The sequence below is a fragment of the Myxocyprinus asiaticus genome, chromosome 46 (assembly GCF_019703515.2).
Source record: "Myxocyprinus asiaticus isolate MX2 ecotype Aquarium Trade chromosome 46, UBuf_Myxa_2, whole genome shotgun sequence".
Lineage (NCBI taxonomy): Eukaryota > Metazoa > Chordata > Actinopteri > Cypriniformes > Catostomidae > Myxocyprinus > Myxocyprinus asiaticus.
In genome coordinates, this window is record NC_059389.1 from 19,961,919 (window position 1) to 19,986,692 (window position 24,774).

General features: G+C 36.4%; 2 protein-coding genes across 3 annotated transcripts in view; both read right to left on the reverse strand.

Moving 5' to 3' along the window:
* ice2 (interactor of little elongator complex ELL subunit 2) overlaps positions 1–4,644 on the reverse strand; it is a 28,652-nt gene extending 24,008 nt beyond the window's left edge. Inside the window, exons 1-7 of the mRNA XM_051689479.1 lie at positions 4,512–4,644; positions 4,204–4,305; positions 3,504–3,801; positions 3,252–3,374; positions 953–1,087; positions 737–853; positions 285–441 (exon numbers count right to left, since the gene is read on the reverse strand). Of these exons, the coding sequence (XP_051545439.1) occupies positions 285–441; positions 737–853; positions 953–1,087; positions 3,252–3,374; positions 3,504–3,801; positions 4,204–4,305; positions 4,512–4,525 (946 nt within the window). The 5' untranslated portion in view covers positions 4,526–4,644. The remainder of the gene's footprint in view (positions 1–284; positions 442–736; positions 854–952; positions 1,088–3,251; positions 3,375–3,503; positions 3,802–4,203; positions 4,306–4,511) is intronic.
* Positions 4,645–7,327: 2,683 nt separating this feature from the next.
* Positions 7,328–24,774, reverse strand: part of LOC127436156 (nuclear receptor ROR-alpha A) — a 451,968-nt gene continuing 434,521 nt past the window's right edge. For both annotated transcript variants that reach the window (XM_051690117.1, XM_051690118.1), the window contains 4 exons: positions 23,933–24,040; positions 20,230–20,340; positions 18,288–18,400; positions 7,328–15,501 (listed from right to left, as the gene is read on the reverse strand). In XM_051690117.1, the coding sequence (XP_051546077.1) occupies positions 15,337–15,501; positions 18,288–18,400; positions 20,230–20,340; positions 23,933–24,040 (497 nt within the window). In that variant the 3' untranslated portion in view covers positions 7,328–15,336. The remainder of the gene's footprint in view (positions 15,502–18,287; positions 18,401–20,229; positions 20,341–23,932; positions 24,041–24,774) is intronic.

Sequence of the window (24,774 nt, forward strand, 5' to 3'; positions counted from 1 at the left end):
TGACTGAAAATAAAGCGGTCTCTGAAAACCACTAGTGAAATGGGCTTGTTTACAATGGTGTAATGCAGTGTATGATTTTGCATCAGACAACTATGAAGAGTTCAAATTCACCCTTTTTTCTCCATTGAAATTTGGTGGTGCTGTCAATCTAATAAAATTACCTGAAAATCAATGGCTATGAGGCTAATGCAGATTTTGATTCATATTCAAAACTCAAACGAACAGTGCAGTTGGCTTCAGACCACAAACAACATGACCAATACTGACACTTGGTGACCCCTCACCTCTGTTAGGATTCATTTTGACGCAAACGGGCAGCTCCCATGCTTCGCTGAACTTGGAGTCATTGTTCATGAGCCGGATTAAAGCCTCTTTGGATAAACACACATGTGGCTCGTATATAGCGCTGAGTTTTTCTGCATTACTGTCACTGCTGACAGCCTGCAAACAATTAAGAGAGATCAAAATTCAGATTCAAAAACTCTGATTTATTTCCTAAATATGGTAGATTTATTGTATTGTAAATTCTATTAACATTCTATTGTATGCTTTTGTCACAGAGAAGTTAAACTAAGTGCAGCAGTGCCCTCTAGTGGTTGACTGTACGTCTAGCGTTAGTTGCAGGATTGTTTTAACAGTATGCTAGACTGCTCATACAAGCTAACAATTACACATATTATGTTATGTCCAACTAAAAAGAAACTAAAAATTAAATCACATAGTCACAAATACTTACAGCGTGTAAAGAGCTAGCTTTCTTAGCTGGTGGAATAACAGATGAAACGGTCTCATAGTCAACAGCAAGCTTGGTGTTTTCCGGCATCAGTTTTTTCTCTATCATGTCTATTTTACCCTGAGTAGAAAGCACAGTTAAGATAGATGAGATTAACAACTATATACAATATATTACACATTTAAGGGGAAAAACCATAAAAGATACAAAAATAACTACCATTGCAAGAAGTTGTTTCTCAAAGTTGAGAGAGATGTCACATACAAACTTTCCTCCGGTCAAGCTGGTAATTTCTTGTATGCTGTAAACCTGTGGGTAGCCCTTCATATGTTCCAAACAGGCTGTGAAATATTCCTGTGAGCAAAAATGTGCAAAAATATCAGCAATCGCCTACAATTCCAATAACTGCAAAAAAAAAAAAAAAAAAAAAAAAAAAAAAACTGTCTTTAGTACAGACAGAACATAAAAACCCCCAAAATGAAACAAAATGAAAACCAAAAATAAAATGAAAAAAAAAAACAAAAAACAAAGCATTTCTTTGGTATAGACAGAACATCTGCATAGTAAAAAAAAAAAATTTTAAAAAAAGAAATGAAAACCAGAACAAAAAAATAAATAAAAAAAAAATAAAACAAAACAAAAAAACAAAATGCAAAGAACAAAAAAAAAAAAAACACATAGAATGTCAGAATGTCTTTAGTACAGACATAACATTTACATAGTTAAAAAAACAAAAAGAAACAAAATGAAAACAAAAAGATAGAAAACGAAACAAAACAAAAAACAAAAAGCAAAAAACAAAAACAAAAACAAAACACAAAGAATGTCAGGTCTGTGCACTTTTGCGTCCATTCCTTTTTCTTTTTTAACCCAAAAATGAAAAACGAAAAATTTGTTTTTTTTACTTTATTGGTTTTAACACTGATGAACAGAATAAGCAGATACAAATTAATTTTCTGTAGACTATCTCATTTTCTATTTAAAATGGAATAAACGAGATTGGGGGCGGGGGGGAGTCTCAATTTTTGTTTTCCTTCAGTGTTTAAAAAATTAATTTACGCCTTGAATATTTGATACGCACATGTGAGCGGCACTGAAACGCCCCTTTCATCTTTTTGGTCTACTGCCTTCAGCTAGAATTCAAGTTGGGATCGCTCTGCAAATTTGTCTCAATTTTCATTAAATATTGTCCCGAACCACAACTAACTGTAAACTATGCATGGCACAACATGGTGTTGCTGCGAGATATTGCCTCTAATGGACGACGCGTGAGAGATCACAAGCCACATCACTTGGCCATATGCTGACTGGGAGTTGGTCTGTTATATATTATTTTTATTTTTAATAACATTGTATGATTTTGTAGTGACTGTAGTGCCACGTACCATTGATAAATGTAATTTAAAAAAGTTGCGTCACTTTGTATAAAAGCCCCACGAGTTAATATGGGTTAACACAAGTTAATTTATTTTTGACATTTAATAATATATTTACTAAATGTTCATCCAGGCTGAGGCAATTACATCGGCAGCACACTCTATCAGCAATCTACGGCTTGCAGAAATGAACATTGCACTTATGGAGATAGGGATAGTCCTGATTTTACACGCCGTGTCCCACGTCCAGACGGACTTACAGTCAGGACGCCTTGTGTCCAAATCTTAGCTATTAGAATTTTATGTCCTCTGCAATCCATGTTCATGATGCCTAAGCATTAATTTAGCATTTGCTTTTATCCAAAGCAAAATAACACTTTTTTAATTACATTTATCAATGGGACACGAATACACAGGTACTACAAAATCATACAATGTTATTAAAAATAAAAATAATATATAATAGAATAGACCAACTCCCAGTCAGCATATGGCCAAGTGATGTGGCTTGCGATCTCTCACGCATCATCCATTAAAAGGCAACAACACCATGATATGCCAAGCAGCAAGATTCTAATACATATGGCATGCACAGGTTACAGTTAGCGGTGGTTTGGGTCGTGACAATATTTAATGAAAATTGAGACAAATTTGCAAAGCAATCCCAACTCTAATTCTGGCTGATAGGTTTAAGGCAGTACAGAAGACGGGGTGACCAATCAGATAAAAGGGGCGTTTCAGTGCATGTTCAGTTACATGTGCATATCAAATTTTCAAGCCGTAAATTAATTTCTTAAACAATGAAAGAAAACGAAAATCAAGCCATTTTCCCCTTTCTCTTTATTAATTTTTAAATAGAAAATGAAATAATCAACAGAAAATTTGTTTGTATCTGCTTATTCTATTCATCAGTGTTAAAACCACTAAAGAAGAAACCACATTTTTTGTTTTTCATTTTTGGGTTTAAAAAGTAAAAAAGAATGGATGCAAAAGTACACGGACCAATGTCTTTAGTACAGACAGAACATTTACATAGTTAAAAAAAAAAAGAACAAAACAAAAACAATGAATTTCAGAACGTCTTTAGTACAAACAGAACATTTGCATAGTTTAAAAAAAAGAAAGTAAAAAGTCCACAATACCTCCGTGTAGCGAGTGCCACCCGAGGGCATATAGTTGTACCCATTAGCACATGCTCTCGAAACATCTTGCAAGTACTTCATAAACTCTGCCACCTCATTCCTCACACGCTCACACAGCAAATTCTGATGTGTTGCAATGAGAGACAACATTAACCACAAATAGCCTTAAACATCCATGAACCATAATCAAACAAGATCAAGTAAGGCCCATTTTATCACAGTATTATCAGGACATGAGAAGGTGTACTGTACCTTTGAAGTTGTTTGATACATCTTATTCTTTAGTATGCCCAGATATGCTCTTCGGTCCTTTACGTTAAGGGTGGAAAAGCAAGGGTAGGGCATCATGGGCTCAGGGAACGGCTTACTCTCATTAGTCTTCACAGGGTTGGGTTTAACATCACTTTGAGATTGTTTGCTGTCAGAGATGGGCTCAGCTGCTTCATTGCTTTTACTGGTGCTGGGCTCTGAAACTTCTTTCTCACACTTTGGTTCTAATGAGGGTCCATCTGGCTTTTTCTCACTGGTCTCTTCACCCTTTACATCAGGGCTTTGAAGGAAATGATCACAAACAATAAGATACATAATAATAATATATCATTATGGGAAGGCAATTTGCAATTTCAATGTTAGTACTCATAGCTCTCCACACAATAACAACTGATCTCAGTGTCCCTTACCAAATTTCTTATGATTTTACAGTAGTAACGTTAAAGTGGTATTCTGGCAAAATATTGCAGATTCATACGTCTTCTATAATAAGGCATGCCAGTAAATCTACTTAATTAAAAATTACATTTAGATTCTGTTTAGGCTACTATTTTTCAATAAATACCATTGTACACATGGCACTGTGTTCTCTAGGGTCTAACTACAATTACCACAGTTAAACTATGGTTACTACACGAGAACGATCATAAATATGGGCACTGGGCAATCAGTTTTCTCTTACCTTTGTAAAAATGCATACAGTTCCTGGATGGTGGGCGCAAGAGTGAACTTGTCAAAAACATCTCTAGAGAACACAACCGGACTAGGGGCAGGAGCATCATCCCTGATGACAAATAATCACAGTAAAGACACCACTTAAAAGTGAACAGAGCAACCTGACATTATGCTTAATAACCCATAAAAAGGTATAACTATAACAAAGCGTTCTAAACTCTGTTGACTGGTTATTTATATTGTTCCACAGACAACCAAATAAACTCACAGTTAAAAATAAGACGCGTACGCTAACAGAATTGTATCGTCACCTACCATTTTAACTCCATGGCTGCAGATGTATAAAAGTCTTTGATTGTATTTCACATCATGCTGGACAGTAACGGGATTCACTCAGTCCTCTCGCACGTTGACGTTCCTTCATAACAACAATGCGTCAGTACGAATCCTCCGTGTAGAAACAAACCATGACACAAAGGTTCCGCTCTGAATTTGTTTATTTTTTTATTTTTTTTACTTGCCAGTTTAAAAAAATAATTATCACAATATATATTTATTCGCAACCAATCTAAAGGTATTATTACAATAAAACTGTTTTAACGTGGTATGCGCCTCCACCCTCATTAACAAATCTTGACTTATTTTTAACATCCAGCTGTGAAATTTTGTATGGAACTTAAAGGAATAGTTCACCCCAAAATAAAATCATATTTACGTGTTCACGCGAGTCACAAACTTCTCTCATAGGCTCATGAGTGTGCAACGGATGTCGTGGTTTTAACAGAAAATTTTATTTAATTTCTCACCAAAACCAATCATACGGCTTCAGAAATGACACAGGTGACGCATGGACTACTTTTATATCAATTTTGGGTTATCTTTATTTAAAAAATAAGGCACTATCCACTGCTATTGTATTGGACGGCCTGTGACATTCAATAAAACATCACATTTTGTGTTACGCAAGAGACTATTTAGCCCAAGACCACTTTTATTTATTTATTTATTTTTTCTCCCCTTTCTCCCCAATTTGGAATGCCCCATTCCCAATGCACTCTTAAGTCTTCATGGTGGCATAGCGACTAGCCTCAATCCGGGTGGCAGAGGACGAATCTCAGTTGCCTCTGCGTCTGAGACCGTCAATCCACGCATCTTACCATGTGGCTTGTTGAGAGTGTTACCGCTGAGACATAGCGTGTGTGGAGGCTTCATGCTATTCTCCGCGGCATCCACGCACAACTCAACACGCACCCCACCGAGAGCGAGAACCACACATTATAGCGACCACGAGGAGGTTATCCCATGTGACTCTACCGTCTTTAGCAACTGGGCCAATTTGGTTGCTTAGGAGACCTGGCTGGAGTCACTCAATATGCCCTTGATTCGAACTCGCGACTCCAGGGGTGGTAGGCAGCGTCTTTACTGACTTTCCCCATTAAAGTAGATAGGAGCTGTACTTTTATTCTGTTGTTTACATAGAAAATAAGTGAGTGGACTGACTTGCCTTAAAAGGCACTTTGGTTCCACATAAGAAAGAAAGTCACATGGATTTGGAATGACATGGTGTGTAAATTCTGACAAAATTTTCATTTTTGAGTGAACTAATCCTTTTAAAACTATTTGAACAGAGCTCTCTCCAGTTAGATCTCCTTGATTTGAACCTACTGTAGGATTCAGATCATGTATACATGAATTATTGCAATATTTACCTCTCATGAAGGCCTACCATGCTAAAAATGCTGGTCTCCCATCCTGGTCAAGCTGGTGTTGAGTTGATTTAGTCCAACTTGACCAGCTAACAATTGCCCAAAACCCCTCTAAAACCAGAAAACCAGACTAGTCTGTTTTTGTTTATTTTTTTTATAAATTTATTTTTTACAGCAGATCATTTCTATATATTTCTTTAAATGTTTAAATTGCCTCTTTTTCTCATTGTAAAAAGATGTGTAGGCTTGAGCTGGTACTTTTCTCGCTACTATTACACAGCTCTCTGGAATATTCGATTCTGATTGGTCAGTTGCAGCACTCAGCTGTCAGATACTGTAATTCTGAATACAAACTGATGTTTGATCGGTCATCCAGGTATAGTGGGTAATCTTTCCTTGTGTGCTCCTGTTCTCTTGTATCTGGTACGGATAAGCTAATGGAATAAGTAAAGCTCAAATCAATATTTCATGTCCATTTATTTATTTATTTGGTAAGTTGCCATGTAATAAGCGGAATAATGTACAGTCCCACACCACTCCACCTGACCACACTTCCAGGTTTATATTGCAGTAATGACCAGCTGACTGTACATTATCCTCAGAGCTGGGTAGATTACTTCTGAATTGAAATCTGGTACTGATCACAAATTACATGACTAAAATTGTAGTCAGAAATGTAATCTATGTGATTACATTTTTATTTTACAAGTAATCTAATCTGGTTGCTTTTTGATTACTTCTGATCTAATTCTATTTTATTTGATGTCACATACATTTAAGTAGGATAAGCTTGTACCATTTTGACAATGTTGCTTAAATGCATTAAAGAAAGCTTACTTAATAGATCAAAATCAGAAGATCAGATTTATGTTTTATGTGTGTGTGTGTGTGTACAGTATGTGTTGTCTTTTTCTGAGTGACATAAAAATGGAATTTAAATTGTTCAGTCGGATTGTCATTTACATGTAGAATGAAATTCAATCCAGAATTCAAGATTTACCGAACGTATATCAGCTGTAGAAAGGGAACACAAAATTATGAACAATTTACTGCCTTTGCCCGATTAATATTAGATCATGTAATCCATAATAAAGTAACTTTAATCTGATTATGAATACTTTAAAAAGTATTAAATTACTTTAAAATGCAATTTAATTTTATTACATGTACTTTTTGTAATCTGATTACACAATCCAGACTACATGTAATCTATTACTACCCAGCACTGATTGCCCTATACATATCCCATTTGTATTAAAATTTGACATTTTTGTAATTTTATAATATTCTGTTTCTCTTATTCTCTATTCTTATTTCTTTGTCTTCCTTTTTTCCATTTCTTTGAAGGTTGTGTTTGAACTTAAAACAGCTACTTCTAAAACAATATAATCTACATATAGAAGTATGACACACATTGAATAAGAGCCCATTACAAGCGGTAAATTTTATTATGGGATAACAGCACATAAAGCACATCTAAAATCGATGTGACCAATGCACTTTTAATAAAGGTAATATTAAAGGTACAGTTTCTAAGTACAATATAACAACATTCATATTAGAATGAAAAGTATTTAAAAGACAACATTAAATTTCTTATTTTTCTTTACAGCGGTATTTACAAAATGAATCAAAATACTTATTTTCATATTTAAGAATCGGACAAACAGAAGGAGCAAAACCACTATTGAGAGAGACTATCTCCTAAAGAGAGTTCCAAAGAGCTGAATAAAAAGGTACATGATCGACTGTCCCCATTTTAAGATCAGTAGCAAACATGTGACGTAAAAATATGTGACAACCAAAACTGTTCTATGCTTTTCCCCCCGCAGTTGATGATGCCGTGTGAGGAGCACAATCCAACCCGTCCTGCCCAAGCCCTCCCATTCAGCTCATATTAAACAGACAATGGTAAATAGATCCAGATTCGTAGTATGCATAATCTTACATACATAAATGAACACTTCAGTTACATTGCATTAGTCATTTGTTTTGTAATTATCAACTTAAGCCTAATTGGCAGGAGTGAATGGGAGAAAACAGAGTGGATTGCCTATTGTCCATCATTTTGTCTCTGCAAATATCCAAACAGAGTTCTGCCATTCACCCAGACATCCAACCATAGTGCAATTGACTGGACGCAAAAATGCATGTCCCATAACCACGTTTCAGTTGCGTTGTTCGGAGGAGAAGCAAAAAGGAACATCTGAGACAGAGAACTTCGACTGATCTCTGTCGGTAAGAAATACAGGACATTACAGGAGACAATAAAATGCTGTTTCCATGGCTATGAACAAACATGAAATACCTCATTTACACAAAAAGACAGCCATTGAAAAAAAAAAAGTTGGTAACACAAGACAGAAGTCACCTACATGTGCAAACACAGTCATTTGAGTACGTCGAGAGCAGTGAAAAAAATAACAACGAATGAATATAGTTTCTGCATCCTGTACCACTGAGAGGCACTCAGCGTAGTTTGCTCTGTATTATTGCAAGTTTAATCTGCCTTGCTACAAAGAGAAACAGGACGTTTTGCACAAAACCTCATACAACTGCATTTGTCCTGTACAATTTCGTTATAACACTTAACCATTGTGTGTGTATAATGAGACCTTATGAGTGAGTAGATGTTCAATAGAAAAAAAAACGAATGCTTGCAAAGCTAGTCTTTAGAAACTACTGCGTACGAATAACAAAAAAAGAAATGGAGCGAGCCAAAAAGTGGCTAAACATCAAGACAATCCAGTCCTTCCAGCGTCTGATACTAAGTACTGGTAAACGTTTTGTGTGTGCGAACTGGATTAGAAACAGTTCCAGCTACAAGTTTGAACAATCAAAAATAAACACAATACTGCTTCTTTTTTCCATTTTGTTTTTTTTTTCCAAGCATGAACAACCTTCTTCATTGCGAAGATTCAGAAATGCAATGTTTAATAGAAATTTGCTTAGCCGATACTGCTTTTGCTAATAATCTTAAAAGTTAGAAGGAACCTAGCCGCGTCCCAAGACTAGCACACTGATACAGGTACTTGCTTGGTATTAGAAAGCTAAATTTACCACTATCGTTATCTTTATCGTTATCATTATTATCATTAATTATCGAGTCCTAATATCAATAATGCATCAATACTCAGTGAAATGAATGGACTAAGAGGGTGGCCTAGTCTATGAATCCATAATTTTTGTTCACAAACGTAACTTACCTAGCACCACACATCAGTATAACACAAAAATGTATGTCAGCACACCCTACCGCTAATCGAACTAAGTCTAAAATAGAGAAGTGTACTAAAAACAGAGTTATCGTACAGAAAGATGTCTCTGATAAACAGATAAATATTTGCACTGAGCAGGTCTTAGCAGTATTTTCATCTTACCTATACAGACAGAAGTTACAAAGTTAGTTTTATACATGTGATCAATAGAGCATTAAATATCGTGAATTAAAAGCCGAAAGGTGAGGAAGAGAGGTAAATAAAGCTGTACAGTTTACAGGGCATTTGACGTCCGTAGTTCTCCACCCGGGAACAGAACTAGTCAAATATACAAATAAAACAAAAATGACAACCAGAGAGTGGAAAGAAATAAGAGAAAGTGAAAAAACAAACAAATGTGATACATAAGAAATGTATTTACATGCAGATGTTTAAAGTCTATGCACAAAAATGAATAATAATACACCATATATATTATTGCTTGACATTCAATTATGGCTAAAGACTTTTTTCTTTTCTTCTATTACTGTATCTAAACATATTTCACTTTTAATAACATATCAGCTGTGCTTTTGGAAAGAAAACTCTCATTTAAAAAAAAGAAGAAGAAAATAATGCAAATGATTGATGTACATCTTAGTAACACTTTAAACTTCAAATCAAAATGCCACCACAAGCATGACACATTAAATCCGTTGATCGTAAATATCGGAATATTTAAGTGCCTTCGCTAAAGTTTACAGAATTAAAACGGTTTACGTAAAACGTGAGTGCATAGGCCTGTTTGCATAAATCTAATTGAATCGTTAACACTGATGTGCATTGTGTCATGCTTGTTCAGCTATTCAAATGGTTCAAGCTCAGTGCTACTTAAAACATTTTAAATCCTGGGAAAACTTAAGATCTTACATACAATTCACCATCTGACCCTGCTGCATCTTATCTTTTAAAGCCTTGTCTGGGTTTTGACCTTAAGCATACATTACACATAGCACAAACACACACATATCTTGTAAACGCACTCTCGCAACCGCATTCAGACATATATTGCTTCTCACGAGAATAAACAAGAGGAAACCACATATTTAAAAAAAGATAGTTTCCCAATTTACAATAATGAACGATGGAAAAATTATGGATCTTCTACCAATAAAAGAAACATACCACTTTTCTCGTTACAAATCTAAAATACCACAGATCCAGAGATGTTTAAGTACCTTTGCTTGTATTAGAAAAAAAAAAAGTCTAATAAAAACTAACACTGACAAAACATAACATGCAAAAAGTGGCTTCTTCAATAGCTTTTGTGGTGCATCTAGGTGTCGTACAAACTAACTTCAGGACACGTCGATATGAGTAATTGGACAGGAAACAAAATTACAACGATCTGCTGTGCATCAAAGCTTGTTCATTAAAAGGGGACTCCACAGCAGTGGTTACCCTGTAGAAACCCGTATTTGTTACACACGATAGGCAAATTTGCCCATGCGGACGTTTGAAGGTGGAGCAAATCATGAAGAGGTATTTGGCACATAGACTCAAACAATTATGAGTGACAATCCGAACATCCCAATCCAGAGAAAAAACAAAATAACTAGCCAGAAAATAGCGTAGCACATTCGTAGTACGCTTGAGGTGGTTATCTTGCTTTGTTTGATTTTAGGGAATTAGATCTTGGAGCTTGCTGCGTGATGTGATAAACCAGCGGCCTACGGTGCGACTGAATTAAATGACACTTTCGCATTGTTTATGATGTATTACTGTCTTCTTTTGGCCTGACAGCTCTGACGCTAGTGAATAACAGGCTATAACAAAGCATGCAAATGGCAAAAGATGATAATCAGGAGGAAAACTAAAGAGCCACTGAATAGTGGCAGGCATATTCTTAAAGGGATAGTTCACTCAAAAAAGAAAATTCTCTCATAATTTTCTCATTTTCATGCCATCCCAGATGTGTATGAATGTCTTTCTTCTGCCGAACATAAACAGAGATTTTTAGGAAAATATCTCAGCTCTGTAGTTCCATACAATATGAATAAATGGTGACCAGACATTTGAAGTTCCAAAATTTACATGAAGGCAGCATAAAAATAAACCATACGACAGTGGTTTAATATATGTCTTCTGAAGCGATGCAATCACTCTGGGTGAGAAACAGATACATTTTTAAGTTCTTTTTTATTATAAATCTCCCTTTCATTTTCATTTTCAAAATGTGAAAGTGAAAGTGGAGATTAATAGTAAAAAAAGGACTTAAATATTGATCTGTTTCTCACCCACACCTATCATGTCGCTTCTGAAGATATATATATAACCACTGGAGTCGTATGGATTACTTTTATGCTGCCTTGATGTGATACTTGGAGCTTCAAAGTTCTGGTCACCATTTATTTGAATTGTATGGACCTACAGAGCTGAGAAAGAAAGAAAGAAAGTCAAACACATCTGGGATGGCATGAGGGTGAGTAAATGATGAGAGAATTTTCATTTTGGGGTGAACTATCTCTTTAACAGATGAGCTCAATTGGGAGTTTTAACATATCATTAGGTTCTTTAGTCAGCACAAGAACCCAGGTTCTGTTCCAAAACCTAGTAAGCTGCCTTGATGTTTATTATCTACATAGACAGCTACCTTCTAGAGGAGCATGACTGAAATGGAACCTCATAAGTGACTGATTTCTGACTGATTACTCTCCCTAAACCTTGTTGTACAAGGACCTAAACTTGAACCGGGATTGTCGTTCACAGTTGATGATGTACTGTAGTAATCACGACTTTGAGGGATGCAATCAATGAATTTCACAACCAGTAACAAGAATAATATTTTCGTCAACAGTATTCTAATGTAGTACACATAAATATAATAAAAGATATTTTATTAGCTGTACTGACCATGATCATGCTATTGAGATCAAATAGAGCTGGCTAACATAATTAAGTTAGTCAGATCCTTCCCTGAGGAAAATACTTTGTGTCATAGGAAAAACTATGTGATTAGGAAATAAACATAGTGTTTAAAGAAAGATCAGCAAAAATAAAGGCAAGAAGCTACCAAGATCAGTTCAAGGTGTGTCAAAACATCTGTTAGCAGGTCGTTGAAGTTATCAATGAAGTATTTTTTTTCTGGATTATATTGGAATTTGTATTTTTTATTTTTTTTTAAATGCCACAACATCATTTTACTGGAATGTTAAAATAATTTTTTTTTTTTTTTCACTCTAAAAAAGCAGGAAAGACCACTATGGCACATTCAAGAGACTTAAAAACACGCACGACACACAACAGTTAAGTATTCCAAAAAATAGCACTATTACTACCATTGTCTTGTTCTTTGAAAAATCATAAAAAACACACACAAATTCGAATTACTTATTGCAGGATTAAGTGCTAAATCATCCTTCCTTCTTTCCCTTCCGTCTTTCATAGGCTTCATAAGCACTGTACAATGATACAAAAATAGAGGATTTCAACCAGACAAGGCTTTGAATATTTTTTCTTTTCTTCTGTGTTTCACTCTTACGTTCCAGACAAACGTTGTTGCTGGGCAAAGACATTCACAAGAGCCGGTTTGAAAAGAAAATTCGTATGAAAAACACTTTTATCCCAAGTCCAGGTGGAGTAGAGTGTGTATCTAAGAATGGATGAAAGGATGATCAAAAAAGGTTGCCAGATCAACCGTTTATAAACTAGATCAGACTCGTCTACAAGAGTGGTGTAAAATTGTCAAGCTGTGGTCATGTGGCACACCACCACTAGATGGAACCATTGAACAGAGGCTGACGTATTGAAATGGCTGTGCAATTCATACACAGACCCCAAACCCTTTTTGTTTTATAGGAACAAAGGTCCTATAAAACAACTGCATTAAACTGCCATTCACAAACTGATTTATTCGATAGACTGGGTGTGCTTGAACCCTTTAAAGGGATAGTTCACCCAAAAATGAAAATTCTCTCATTATTTACTCAACCTCATGCCATCCCAGATGTGTATGACCTTCTTTCTTCTTCTGAACATAAATGAAGATTTTTATAAGAATATAAAAATTCTAAGTATATAAAAAAAAGTGAATGGTGGTCAGAACTTTGAAGCTCCAAAGAGCATATAAAGGCAGCATGAATGTAATCCATCCATATCTTCAAAATTGATATAAGAATGGGTGAGAAACAGATAAATATTTAAGTTCTTTTTTTTTTTTTTTTTTTTTTTTTTTACTATAAATTATATTCCCTGGCCATTAGGTGGAAATGTGAATCAACAAAAACAAAAGAAAAATGTGAAAGTGAAAGTGGAGATTTATAGTAAAAATTACTTAAATATGAATCTGTTTCTCACCCATATCAAGACCACTAGAGTTGTATGGATTACTTTTATGCTGCCTTTATATGCTTTTTGAACCTTCAAAGTTCTGGCCACCATTCACTTACATTGTATGGACCTGCAGAGCTGAGATATTCTTCTAAAAATCTTCGTTTGTGTTCAGCAAAAGAAAGAAAGTCATACACATCTGGGATTGCATGAGGGTGAGTAAATGATGAGAGAATTTTCATTTTCATATGAACTATCTCTTTAACATGCCTCCCAACAATTTGGTAGTCTACATTTTGAATTTTGATTACATGTTGAAATTGAAACCTTTTTGTGATAAACTCACTTGGATTGAGGCATCTCTACTATGTGGGTGCTGTATGTTAAGCACAAAAAAAATAAAAAAAATAAAAACACTTCTCATGCTGAGTGCCGAAAACGCAGCGCAGATCTAGAAACAGTTTTCCAGCACTGAAGCTGTTTCAAAAATAGCTCCCTCCCAAAATGCTTGTGATCATCCTTTGCCCAGCACCAACCTCCGGCTCGCACAAATAAATACACAAACATGCACACAAACACACACCCATCCTCAGCAGCATTAGGGTTTTCTAGCACTCGTTCTCCATAACCGTGGTATTTATACATGCAACACATCACTAGGTAAATATACAAGTCTTAAATTAAAGAAAGGTGCAAATAAAAGTGCCTTATCCATTTTTCACAATTAAGAATAGTCTAGCTACTAATATCATACATGTTATTTAAAATAGATTCTATAAACATAATTTTTTTTTCTGTATAGTTTATACTTATGACCGTATACCCTGTAACACGTTAGAAAACAGGTGGAATGGACCCTTGCATTGCATGGATGTTGGTGGTCAGACCGTTGCATTACATTAACACCATTCCAGAGAGGGACTTAATAGCAGATGGCCTTAAATGATATCACTAAGCAACTATGGTAGATGGAGTCTCAGACAGCTAAAAGTAATAGCGCTTTTTGCGATGTTTTAACTAGAATTACCAGAATTCTGCCTTCTTTTTTTTCTTTTTTCTTTTTTTTTTGACGATTGTCCATAGAAAGGTGCTGCTTTGCATCACCAAATGGCAACTTGCTCTGCTACACACTCCTTCTCCATTACTCTCCCCTTTATCTCCTGTATTCCTCTCATGTCGTAATCTTCTTTGTTCGCTGCTGGTTTATAGTCTGACATCAAGACTTGTCAAAAAAAAAATCAAGAGCAAAGAAGGAAATTAATGGCTGAGCCAGGACCATGCATACCGTACGGGCCACAAGCTACGTACATTTCTAGGTAGACTTTTCTGAAACGGTTGTGATTATACAAACTTAATTGAATTTCTAAAAAACATTTTTGTTTCATTTTTCTTGGCTTGAAAAGGCCTGTAAATTCTGTTGCTACAACTAAAAATGTTTAAAATGCTGGATTCAGAAGAATGTGCTCTGGGAGTCATTTTCCAATTTGGAAACAAGCCAAAACAATTTATGCTGATCGTGACAAATCGCCATGGGACTGCTCTCGAATCGTATGCATGGACTTTACAGGTTCAGCCAAAGAAAGAGAGAGAGAGGGAGCGTATGAAAAACAAGTGTCTTCATCTTCTCATCCACTCCCCTGGGCTCCAAATCCCAACTATGTCAGTAAAAGGAGGGAACAAACCCCAAAAATAAACCACTGGAGTCAACCCCAGCCCATTACATCCTCCCAAAAAAAAAACAAAAAAAAAAAAAAACACACAAAGAAAAATAGAGAGAAAAGTGTGTGTGTGCAGTGTGTCAGCCGTCCAGGTGTGTGTATGTGCAGGGCACTGGTAAAGTGTCTCAGATTTATGCTTGACATTCCCCTCGGTGTGAATTCCCCTGGGTGGGATGGGCACGGGGAAGCACTACCCATCCACAGGCATGGACTGCTCAAAGTCTGATCCGAACAACTCCTTGTACAATGGGGGGAAGTGGGCACGGACAATGTCTGGATATATTGCTTTGAATGCTGTCAGCTTTTCCGTATGCCTGCTGCACAGAGCACGCAGTGTGGAGACTTTGCATATCAACTGCGGAGAGAGAAAGAGAAAGAGAGAGAGAGAGAGAGAGAGAGAGAGAGAGAGAGAGATCTGTTATTTTAATGTGGTGGACCCTGTGGTACTGGGTCAAAAGGCAACAGGCAGACCCTCTAATCCACAGACACATCACAGATGGTCCCAAGTTTTTACTGATAACATTAGCTAATCTTTAGGTTGCCAGACCAATATAACTTAAATTAATTCATACATTAACCATTTAAGCTCTGAGGGAGTTTTTAAAGATCTAAAGAGGTGTTTGGCATCATTTTAAAGAATATATATATATATATATATATATATATATATATATATATATATATATATATATATATATATATACAGGTGCATCTCAAAAAATTAGAATGTCGTGGAAAAGTTCATTTATTTCAGTAATTCAACTCAAATTGTGAAACTCGTGTATTAAATAAATTCAATGCACACAGACTGAAGTAGTTTAAGTCTTTGGTTCTTTTAATTGTGATGATTTTGGCTCACATTTAACAAAAACCCACCAATTCACTATCTCAAAAAATTAGAATATGGTGACATGCCAATCAGCTAATCAACTCAAAACACCTGCAAAGGTTTCCTGAGCCTTCAAAATGGTCTCTCAGTTTGGTTCACTAGGCTACACAATCATGGGGAAGACTGCTGATCTGACAGTTGTCCAGAAGACAATCATTGACACACTTCACAAGGAGGGTAAGCCATAAACATTCATTGCCAAAGAAGCTGGCTGTTCACAGAGTGCTGTATCCAAGCATGTTAACGGAAAGTTGAGTGGAAGGAAAAAGTGTTGAAGAAAAAGATGCACAACCAACCGAGAGAACCACAGCCTTATGATTGTCCAGCAAAATCGATTCAAGAATTTGGGTGAACTTCACAAGGAATTGACTGAGGCTGGGATCAAGGCATCAAGAGCTACCACACACAGACATGTCAAGGAATTTGGCTACAGTTGTTGTATTCCTCTTGTTAAGCCACTCCTGAACCACATACAACGTCAGAGGCATCTTACCTGGGCTAAGGGGAAGAAGAACTGGACTGTTGCCCAGTGGTCCAAAGTCCTCTTTTCAGATGAGAGCAAGTTTTGTATTTCATTTGGAAACCAAGGTCCTAGAGTCTGGAGGAAGGGTGGAGAAGCTCATAGCCCAAGTTGCTTGAAGTCCAGTGTTAAGTTTCCACAGTCTGTGATGATTTGGGGTGCAATGTCATCTGCTGGTGTTGGTCCATTGTGTTTTTTGAAAAGCAAAGTCACTGCACCCGTTTACCAAGAAATTTTGGAGCACTTCATGCTTCCTTCTGCTGACCAGCTTTTTAAAGATGCTGATTTCATTTTCCAGCAGGATTTGGCACCTGCCCACACTGCCAAAAGCACCAAAAGTTGGTTAAATGACCATGGTGTTGGTGTGCTTGACTGGCCAGTAAACTCACCAGACCTGAACCCCATAGAGAATCTATGGGGTATTGGCAAGAGGAAAATGAGAAACAAGAGACCAAAAAATGCAGATGAGCTGAAGGCCACTGTCAAAGAAACCTGGGCTTCCATACCACCACAGCAGTGCCACAAACTGATCACCTCCATGCCACGCTGAATTGAGGCAGTAATTAAAGCAAAAGGAGCCCCTACCAAGTATTGAGTACATATACAGTAAATGAACATACTTTCCAGAAGGCCAACAATTCACTAAAAATGTTTTTTTTTATTGGTCTTATGATGTATTCTAATTTTTTGAGATAGTGAATTGGTGGGTTTTTGTTAAATGTGAGCCAAAATCATCACAATAAAAAGAACCAAAGACTTAAACTACTAAACTAAACTAGAATTACTGAAATAAATGAACTTTTCCACGGCATTCTAATTTATTGAGATGCACCTGTATGTATATATTTATGATATTGATTATGATAAATTCTGAGAGTCTCTGCCAAAGAAACTTAAAATAATTTATCCTAGTGTCCAAAAATGTCTCCAAGTGTCCAAAAGCCTCTCCAAACAAATAAAACATAATGATTATACATAAGAACTAATTACACATGCAAATACAACAATGACTAAAGATATTCTCTCTCTCCAAAGCATGCAGGCATGAGTAACCAGATCTCATTCAGTTCCATTCTGTGTCATTTGAGCCATCATTGAGTCATGTACTTGGCGCCATCTCCTGGTGGTCATATGTAATTAGAGCAAACAATCCTCCACTTCTGGTTGCAGCGATCTGAATCCTAATACGATTGGTTTAGCATACCATAATGCTGGACAACGCACTACATCATTTCCAATTAAATCTTCTGATCCACGAAAGCTAGTGTGTTTTTAGCCAAATAGCACATTATGTGCTGTGTGCACATTGTGCTTCGAGTGGATTATCTAATTATCTATGCATCTGATTACGTTGTGTGTGGGCTCGTTTTAAAAATAATCGCCTCTTCTAAATAATGGTATGTGATATTGTATGTTATATTTATTTTTATTGAAGTTAAAAGTGAAAACGCAGCATATAAGCAACACCTGTTGATATGTAACTTGTATGTCAAAGACATATACTTAGCTATTACTTGCTATATTTTTGTCTGTGAGTAAAACAAATAAGCTGGTTGTATTCTACTTTTAATTTTTTTATTTTTCGATTATATCCCTTATTCTGTTGTGTTGCAAATGCAAATTTTTGAATGCCGTTTAATGTTGTCTTTAAATTATTAATCCTTAATTTATTAGGAATTGATACATAAGACATTGGTCTAATACCATCATTTGCTGTTTCTTTATGTTTTACCTTTGTCAGTATGCCATCCTCTCTGCGGTTCTTCTGGAGAACATGTTGGAGGGCCAGCTGGATCTTCTGCTGGAGTTTCTCCACCTTCACTTTCTCTTGGAGCCAGGACCGGTCTAAACACAAGTGAGGTTTGTTTTTAAGCCATCATTAAAATAAATTACAGTATATAACTGAACATACTGTTCTGTATATGCTGCTGAAAAGACTACAATAGCTTGCCACCAGTGTATGTTGTGTTTTGAATGCTCAACCACAGCTGTCTTCTTTACTAGCTTAACCAGCAAGACTTTCTTGTGAAAAAAAAAAAAAAAAAACCCAGAAAGAACATTCTCATCAACCAAGTTTTCTGGTTGACTCAATGGCTTTGCTTATCCACCAGATAGATCAGCACTAACCAGCATAAAATGAACCAGTTTGAACATTCAGAAAAAGGTGAAAAGCTTGAATTTAATTACACTATGAACTAAAGTGACCTTTAAGTTGAGTTGGAAATATCGTAATAGTCAGTTATCAGCACATTATTGGAATTCTAGATGATACCCGAGTTGTGATGTTAGAAGAGGTGTGTCGGCATGAAAGATTATGAAACACAACTCTGCAGTTACTGATTTTGTTAAATTTTATGTCAGTGCTTTATTTCAATAATGTTAATTTGTTATATATTTCAAAGATCTTGTAGTCGACTAAAGAAAATCTAATGACTCATCCTTCACAGTTTGCTTGATGCAAATTAATGTATAATTTTTTAGATACTAGGGATTTCCCAAAACCATTTGTTTTTGAGAATGAGTACGAGTACCGTTACTTCCTTTTTGGTACTCACCAATACCAATACCAATACCTGTTTTTTTGTTACATTTTTACTGAATTCAATATCAACAGTTTATTTAAATTTTTTCATCAAAATGGTGTTTAAATAAATGAATTCATTAAAACATTAATTAAATGGAAATTGAAAAATGTATTTTCAACATAATATTACATTATTTTTATCAAATTAAGTGCTTTTATACAGAACCTCTTAGCACAATCCAAAACACAACATTGGAGTTAATTTTTTTTTTTTTTTAAAGTGCTGCATAACAGAACATCACAGATGTGCGATACTGCTTAAATATAATACTGTACAATAACTATTGATTTATTATTATTATTATTAGTAGTAGTAGTAGTATTACAGTGAATATTACATAACTATACAGTAGTGATATATTTCTGTTGTACCTTTTTTTCCCCATTTTAATTGAGCTTTTATTTTGGCGGAAGCTTTTATTTTGAAGCCCTTTGCGATTCTGTGTGTTTTTGACAGTAGCTTCTCACCTCCAAAATAGCAGGTCGCTACTAAACTGCAAAAGGCTGCCATTTAATTAAATACATTTGTAGTCTGTATATGCCTTGTGCTACTAAGTGAATTAGCGCTCTGCTCGCTATCATCTGCTACAAACAGATCATGCAATATTTATTATATGTTAATATTACATTTTATTATATTTATTTAATTAAATGCTCATGATAGTGTTTTCTGTGTATGAACCAAGGAGCTCTAAAAGGTATGATCTCACTAATTCACTGCCTTTGCGGTTTAACAATCACACTAGGACATAACGTGATTTTAATTTGTGCGCTGGATGTTTATGTAATAATATTTGTATGTCAGATGGTATTGGTGGTTTTTGGTATCTGAGCATTTTTATGAGCAAGAGTACAATAATATGAGCGTGGTATCAGACCTGATTCCGATACCAGTAACAGTACTGGGACATCCCTATTAAACACCATGCATTAGGCTTATATTATTCATAACAATGAATGCCCAACTTGGACATAGGAGCTTCCCAGATACACAAGAATGCAGCATAAATGTATGGTGGATTGGCACAATATAAAACTAGTAAATAGGCGGTTGTGTGTAATAGTTTTTAACTTGCTGAGTTGGGCTTACCTGCCGACATCAACACGAAGGCGGAGAACAGGGCAATCTCATCTTCAGAGAGGTGCATAGAACACAAGTTTTTCCCAAACTCGAAGACGGAGCTGATCAAGTCGTCGCAGCCTGTTACCGTGGAGACGAGAGACAGATAGAGAGACAGAGAAGAGTGTGAAAAAACAGACACAGACAGGATCGAGACAAAGCAGGAGACAGCGTTGGGTAGACACTTGCTCTTTTAACATGAGGTGTCGGGATGGCACTAAGTGAAAAAAATTAAATCCTACAGCATTACATAATGCTTTTTCCTGCTACACTATTTTTCATCTGACTAATTGTGCCTTGATGAATGAGAGGGGTTATATAACCACGACAGGGGTCACTAACAAGACCTTCAATAAAACCCATGACCCATGAGTTCACACAAAGACCGAGAGATAGTCTAGAGCCGCTGGCGTTCATTTCACAAAGGCTTGGAGAACAGATGCAAGCTTGTTTAAAGCGACACACAAACGACAGAGGAATAAGATGCGGTTGTTGTAAGGCTGAGGACATCCACACAAATAACATGAGATATGGTTTAACGCTATCCACACACACATCCTTCTTGTATTTAGATTTCTCCTGTTTGGGTTAGATCTGGCATTTGAATAGCTTTCTATCACAAAAGGTTTCGAATGTGCATGAGGAACTACACAGATGGAATTTCACTAATGTCACTACATTCAAACGTAAATGCTATTTTCTTACACAAGCGAAACTCAGCAGCTGGGCTATGGCGGGTTTGATAAAATGCTTCAAGTAGACACTCAGTCTTGCTAAGGCTGTTTCCAGACGCTCGCCATATGCAGCGGCTACAGATGTGGAACTGCAATACTGAGTGCCATTTTCATCAGGGACAGCTTAAATTCAATATGAAATTTTTGTAGGATGGAAACATTGGGAATTGTTTAGATGGTAAAATGTGGTCTACTGTGTATATGACAAGTGGTTGGAAGGGAGGGAATATTTCCCTGGAAAAATGTACACTGATAAATCATTCACAATAAGACAAAGAACATCTATTAAAGAGATAGTTCACCCAAAAATGAAAATTCTCTCATCATTTACTCACCCTCATGCCATCCCAGATGTGTATGACTTTCTTTCTTCTGCTGAACACTAATGAAGATTTTTAGATGAATATTTTAGCTCTGTAGGTCCATTCAATGCATTTGAATGGTGGCCAGAATGTTGCAGCTCCAAAAATCACATAAAGGCAGCTTAAAAGTAATCCATAAGACTCCAGTGGTTAATTTCATATCTTCAGAACTGATATGATAGGTGTTGGTGAGAAACAGATCAATATTTAAGTCCTTTTTTACTACAAATCTTCACTTTCACATTCTGAAACTGAAAGTGGAGACTTATAGTAAAAAAGGACTTAAACATTTATCCGTTTCTCACCCAAAACGATTGCATCGCTTCAGAAGAAACATATTAAACCACTGAAGTCTTATGGGTTACTTTTTAGCTGCCTTTATGTGATTTTTGGAGCTGCAACATTCTGGCCACCATTCAAATGCATTGAATGGACCTACAGAGCTAAAATATTCATCTAAAAATCTTCATTAGTGTTCAGCAGAAGAAAGAAAGTCATACACATCTGGGATGGCATGAAAGCGAGTAAATAATAAGAGACTTTTCATTTTTTGGTGAACTATGCCTTTATTAAAGAGTATAGGTCATTTTTTTTTTTCATTTCATTTTAACTTTAAAGAAATAGTTCACCCTAAAATGAAAATTCTATCTCACCCTTATGTCATTCCAAACTCATATGACATTTTTTCTTATGCAAAAAGGCAATACATATCTCAGTCCTTCTTTTTAATACAATGGTAGTTGATAGTGACTCAGTTTAAAGCTTAAAAAGGGCCCAGAAGTACCATAAAAGTAGTCCATGCAACTTGTTTGTCATATCCCAAGTCTTCTGAAGGCATACGGGCTGTTGCGCGTTTCATGAGCGCTACGAGAAAAGCTTGTACACAGTGACTTGATATGTTCCCATGAGAACGTGCAATATTTAACACACAAAATGTTCCCGCGCAAAAACACCCTTTTTTCCATGACTTTTCCATGACCTTTCCAGGCATTAATGATTTCTGGAAGCAGATTTTCAAAATCATTTAGACCAATTTGTGAACCGTTTCTATTCATTCTTTAGCCGCATTTCCACTCTCGGGCCAAATGAGGGTGTGCTAGTGTGTGCCAAGGTCAGTTGCATTCCCACTGTCACTTCAGGGTCTTCACTGTGCCTCCTCTGGGCTTTCTCGGGGCCAATGGCCTTCACGTTTTCCCATGGGCCAAACAAGGCCAACTGGGGATTGAGGCGGGGTCAATGTCAAAGGCGGAGTTTCGCTGAACTTGCCAGGTTGTGTATCCAGCGCACAAAAGAACAGGTTCGGGAAAAATTTTACAAAATTGCGGGTACAGTAGGCTACAAATCAGTTAAAATGCACAATGAACAAAGAGGCTTTAAGGCAATGCACCGGGGCTATTGGCTCGATGGTGGGAACGCAGATCAATTTTGGTCTTGCGGCTCGAAGTCCGAGGCTATTGGCCCCGGCTGGCCAGTTGATACCTCTGGCTTGCACTGGCCCGATAGTGGAAAAGCGGCTATTGACTCAAAAGTACAATTCACTGACAAATCACTATGGCTTGCAAGTAAGTTTTACTCTAAAGAAACAGCAATTTATAGCACATGAATTATTTTAGAGCATAAAAAACTAGAAAAATGCATATTCGGGGCCTGGGTAGCTCAGCAAGTAAAGACGCTGACTACCACACCTGAAGTCGCAAGTTCAAATCCAGGGCGTGCTGAGTGACTCCAGTCAGGCTTTGGGTAGGTAGAGTCACGTTGGGTTAACCTCCTCGTGGTTGCCATAATGTGGTTCTCGCACTCAGTGGAGCACGTGGTGAGTTGTGCATGGATGCCACGGAGAATAGCATGAAGCCTCCACACGCGCTAGGTCTCCGCGGTAACGCGCTCAACAAGCCACGTGATAAGATGCGCGGAGTGACGTCTCAGACGCGGAGGCAACTGAGATTCGTTCTCCACCACCCGGATTGAGTCACTATGCCACCACGAGGACTTAGAACGCATTGGGAATTGGGCATGCCAAATTGGGGAGAAAAGGGGAGAAAATCCAAAAAGAAAAATGCATATTCACTAAAGAAATTTGCTGTAGAAATTTTCCTATAAAAACATTCCCTGATATTTCCAGGTTTTACATGACCACGGGACCCCTGAAAGTATCATGCGGGATATTCCTTTTTTTTTTTTTTTTTTTTAAACGCATAAGAAAAACAAGTAATATGTGTTTGGAATAACATGAAGTTGAGTAAATTATGACAGAATGTTCACTTATGTAAAATATCCCTTTAACTTCAGGTGTGGCGGATATGGGAAGCTAGTGCCGACCCATTGGCCTTTGTTTGCATCATGTGCATGTGTGCATGTGAAATACAACTCGGACTCCGCCATGGCTTGCAGTTAGGCAAATTGGTTGGGTTCTAACAATATTTGAATGCTGCTGCCACATGTGGTAAGGTGTGGCTCATTCAGTCCTTAACAAAAAGGACGTAAAGAAACTAAACATATAAACATAACATTCCAAACACAAGCAGACTTGGAAAAATCCTTCCCACTTCGCATAACAAACACAGGTTCTTAACTCACCTAATGATTTAAACACATCAGGCCCAGCATACTTTCCGTCGAAATAGACTGTGTTGTTCTGAGGGTCGAAGGCACGGCACATTCTCACGAACACCACCTCCAAAGAGCCTACACGAAAGCGAGAGAGAAGCTTTTATTAACCAGAATTTGCTCGTTCATAGCTTAGGAGACCTAATTGAGCTTTTATTTATGTTGACATATTGTAAAAGTGTGGTGCTATAAAATTAATGTGGAAAGCAAAGCACAGATAATTTAGCTTGAGAATTCAGATTGAAATCTCTGACTTTTGATTGCAGACTTTTACATATCTTGGTAAATTTATGCAAAGTGAGAAGGCCTATTCACACCACATGCAAAACAAGTCGCTAATGGAAGGTCTATTCACACCAAGACTGAAATAAATATTTGTTGGGATAAAATGTAGCTGCTAAATAATAAAAATAATCTATTTCATTCCTGTACAATAATCAAATTTGCTTTCATGTGAATGCTTAATGCATGTGATTAAAACTGTTTACTTATATTAGGAATATAATAAAAATTACCTAAAAGAGCTCTTGGTAACACTTTACAATAATGTTTTATTTATTAACATTAGTTAACACAATAGTTAACATAAACGAACAATGAACAATACTTTTATAACATTTATTAATATTGGTAAATGTTAATTTCTACATACTAATACGTTTTTACATTTATAGTTGTATATGTTTTTTTGTTTGTGATTTAATGCCATGCCAGTTTCCATTGCTATTTGAATGGCAAAAGTTGTACAATTCCTAAGGCATTAAATAATGTTAACAAATATGACCTTACTGTAAAGTTTCCATTATCACGAA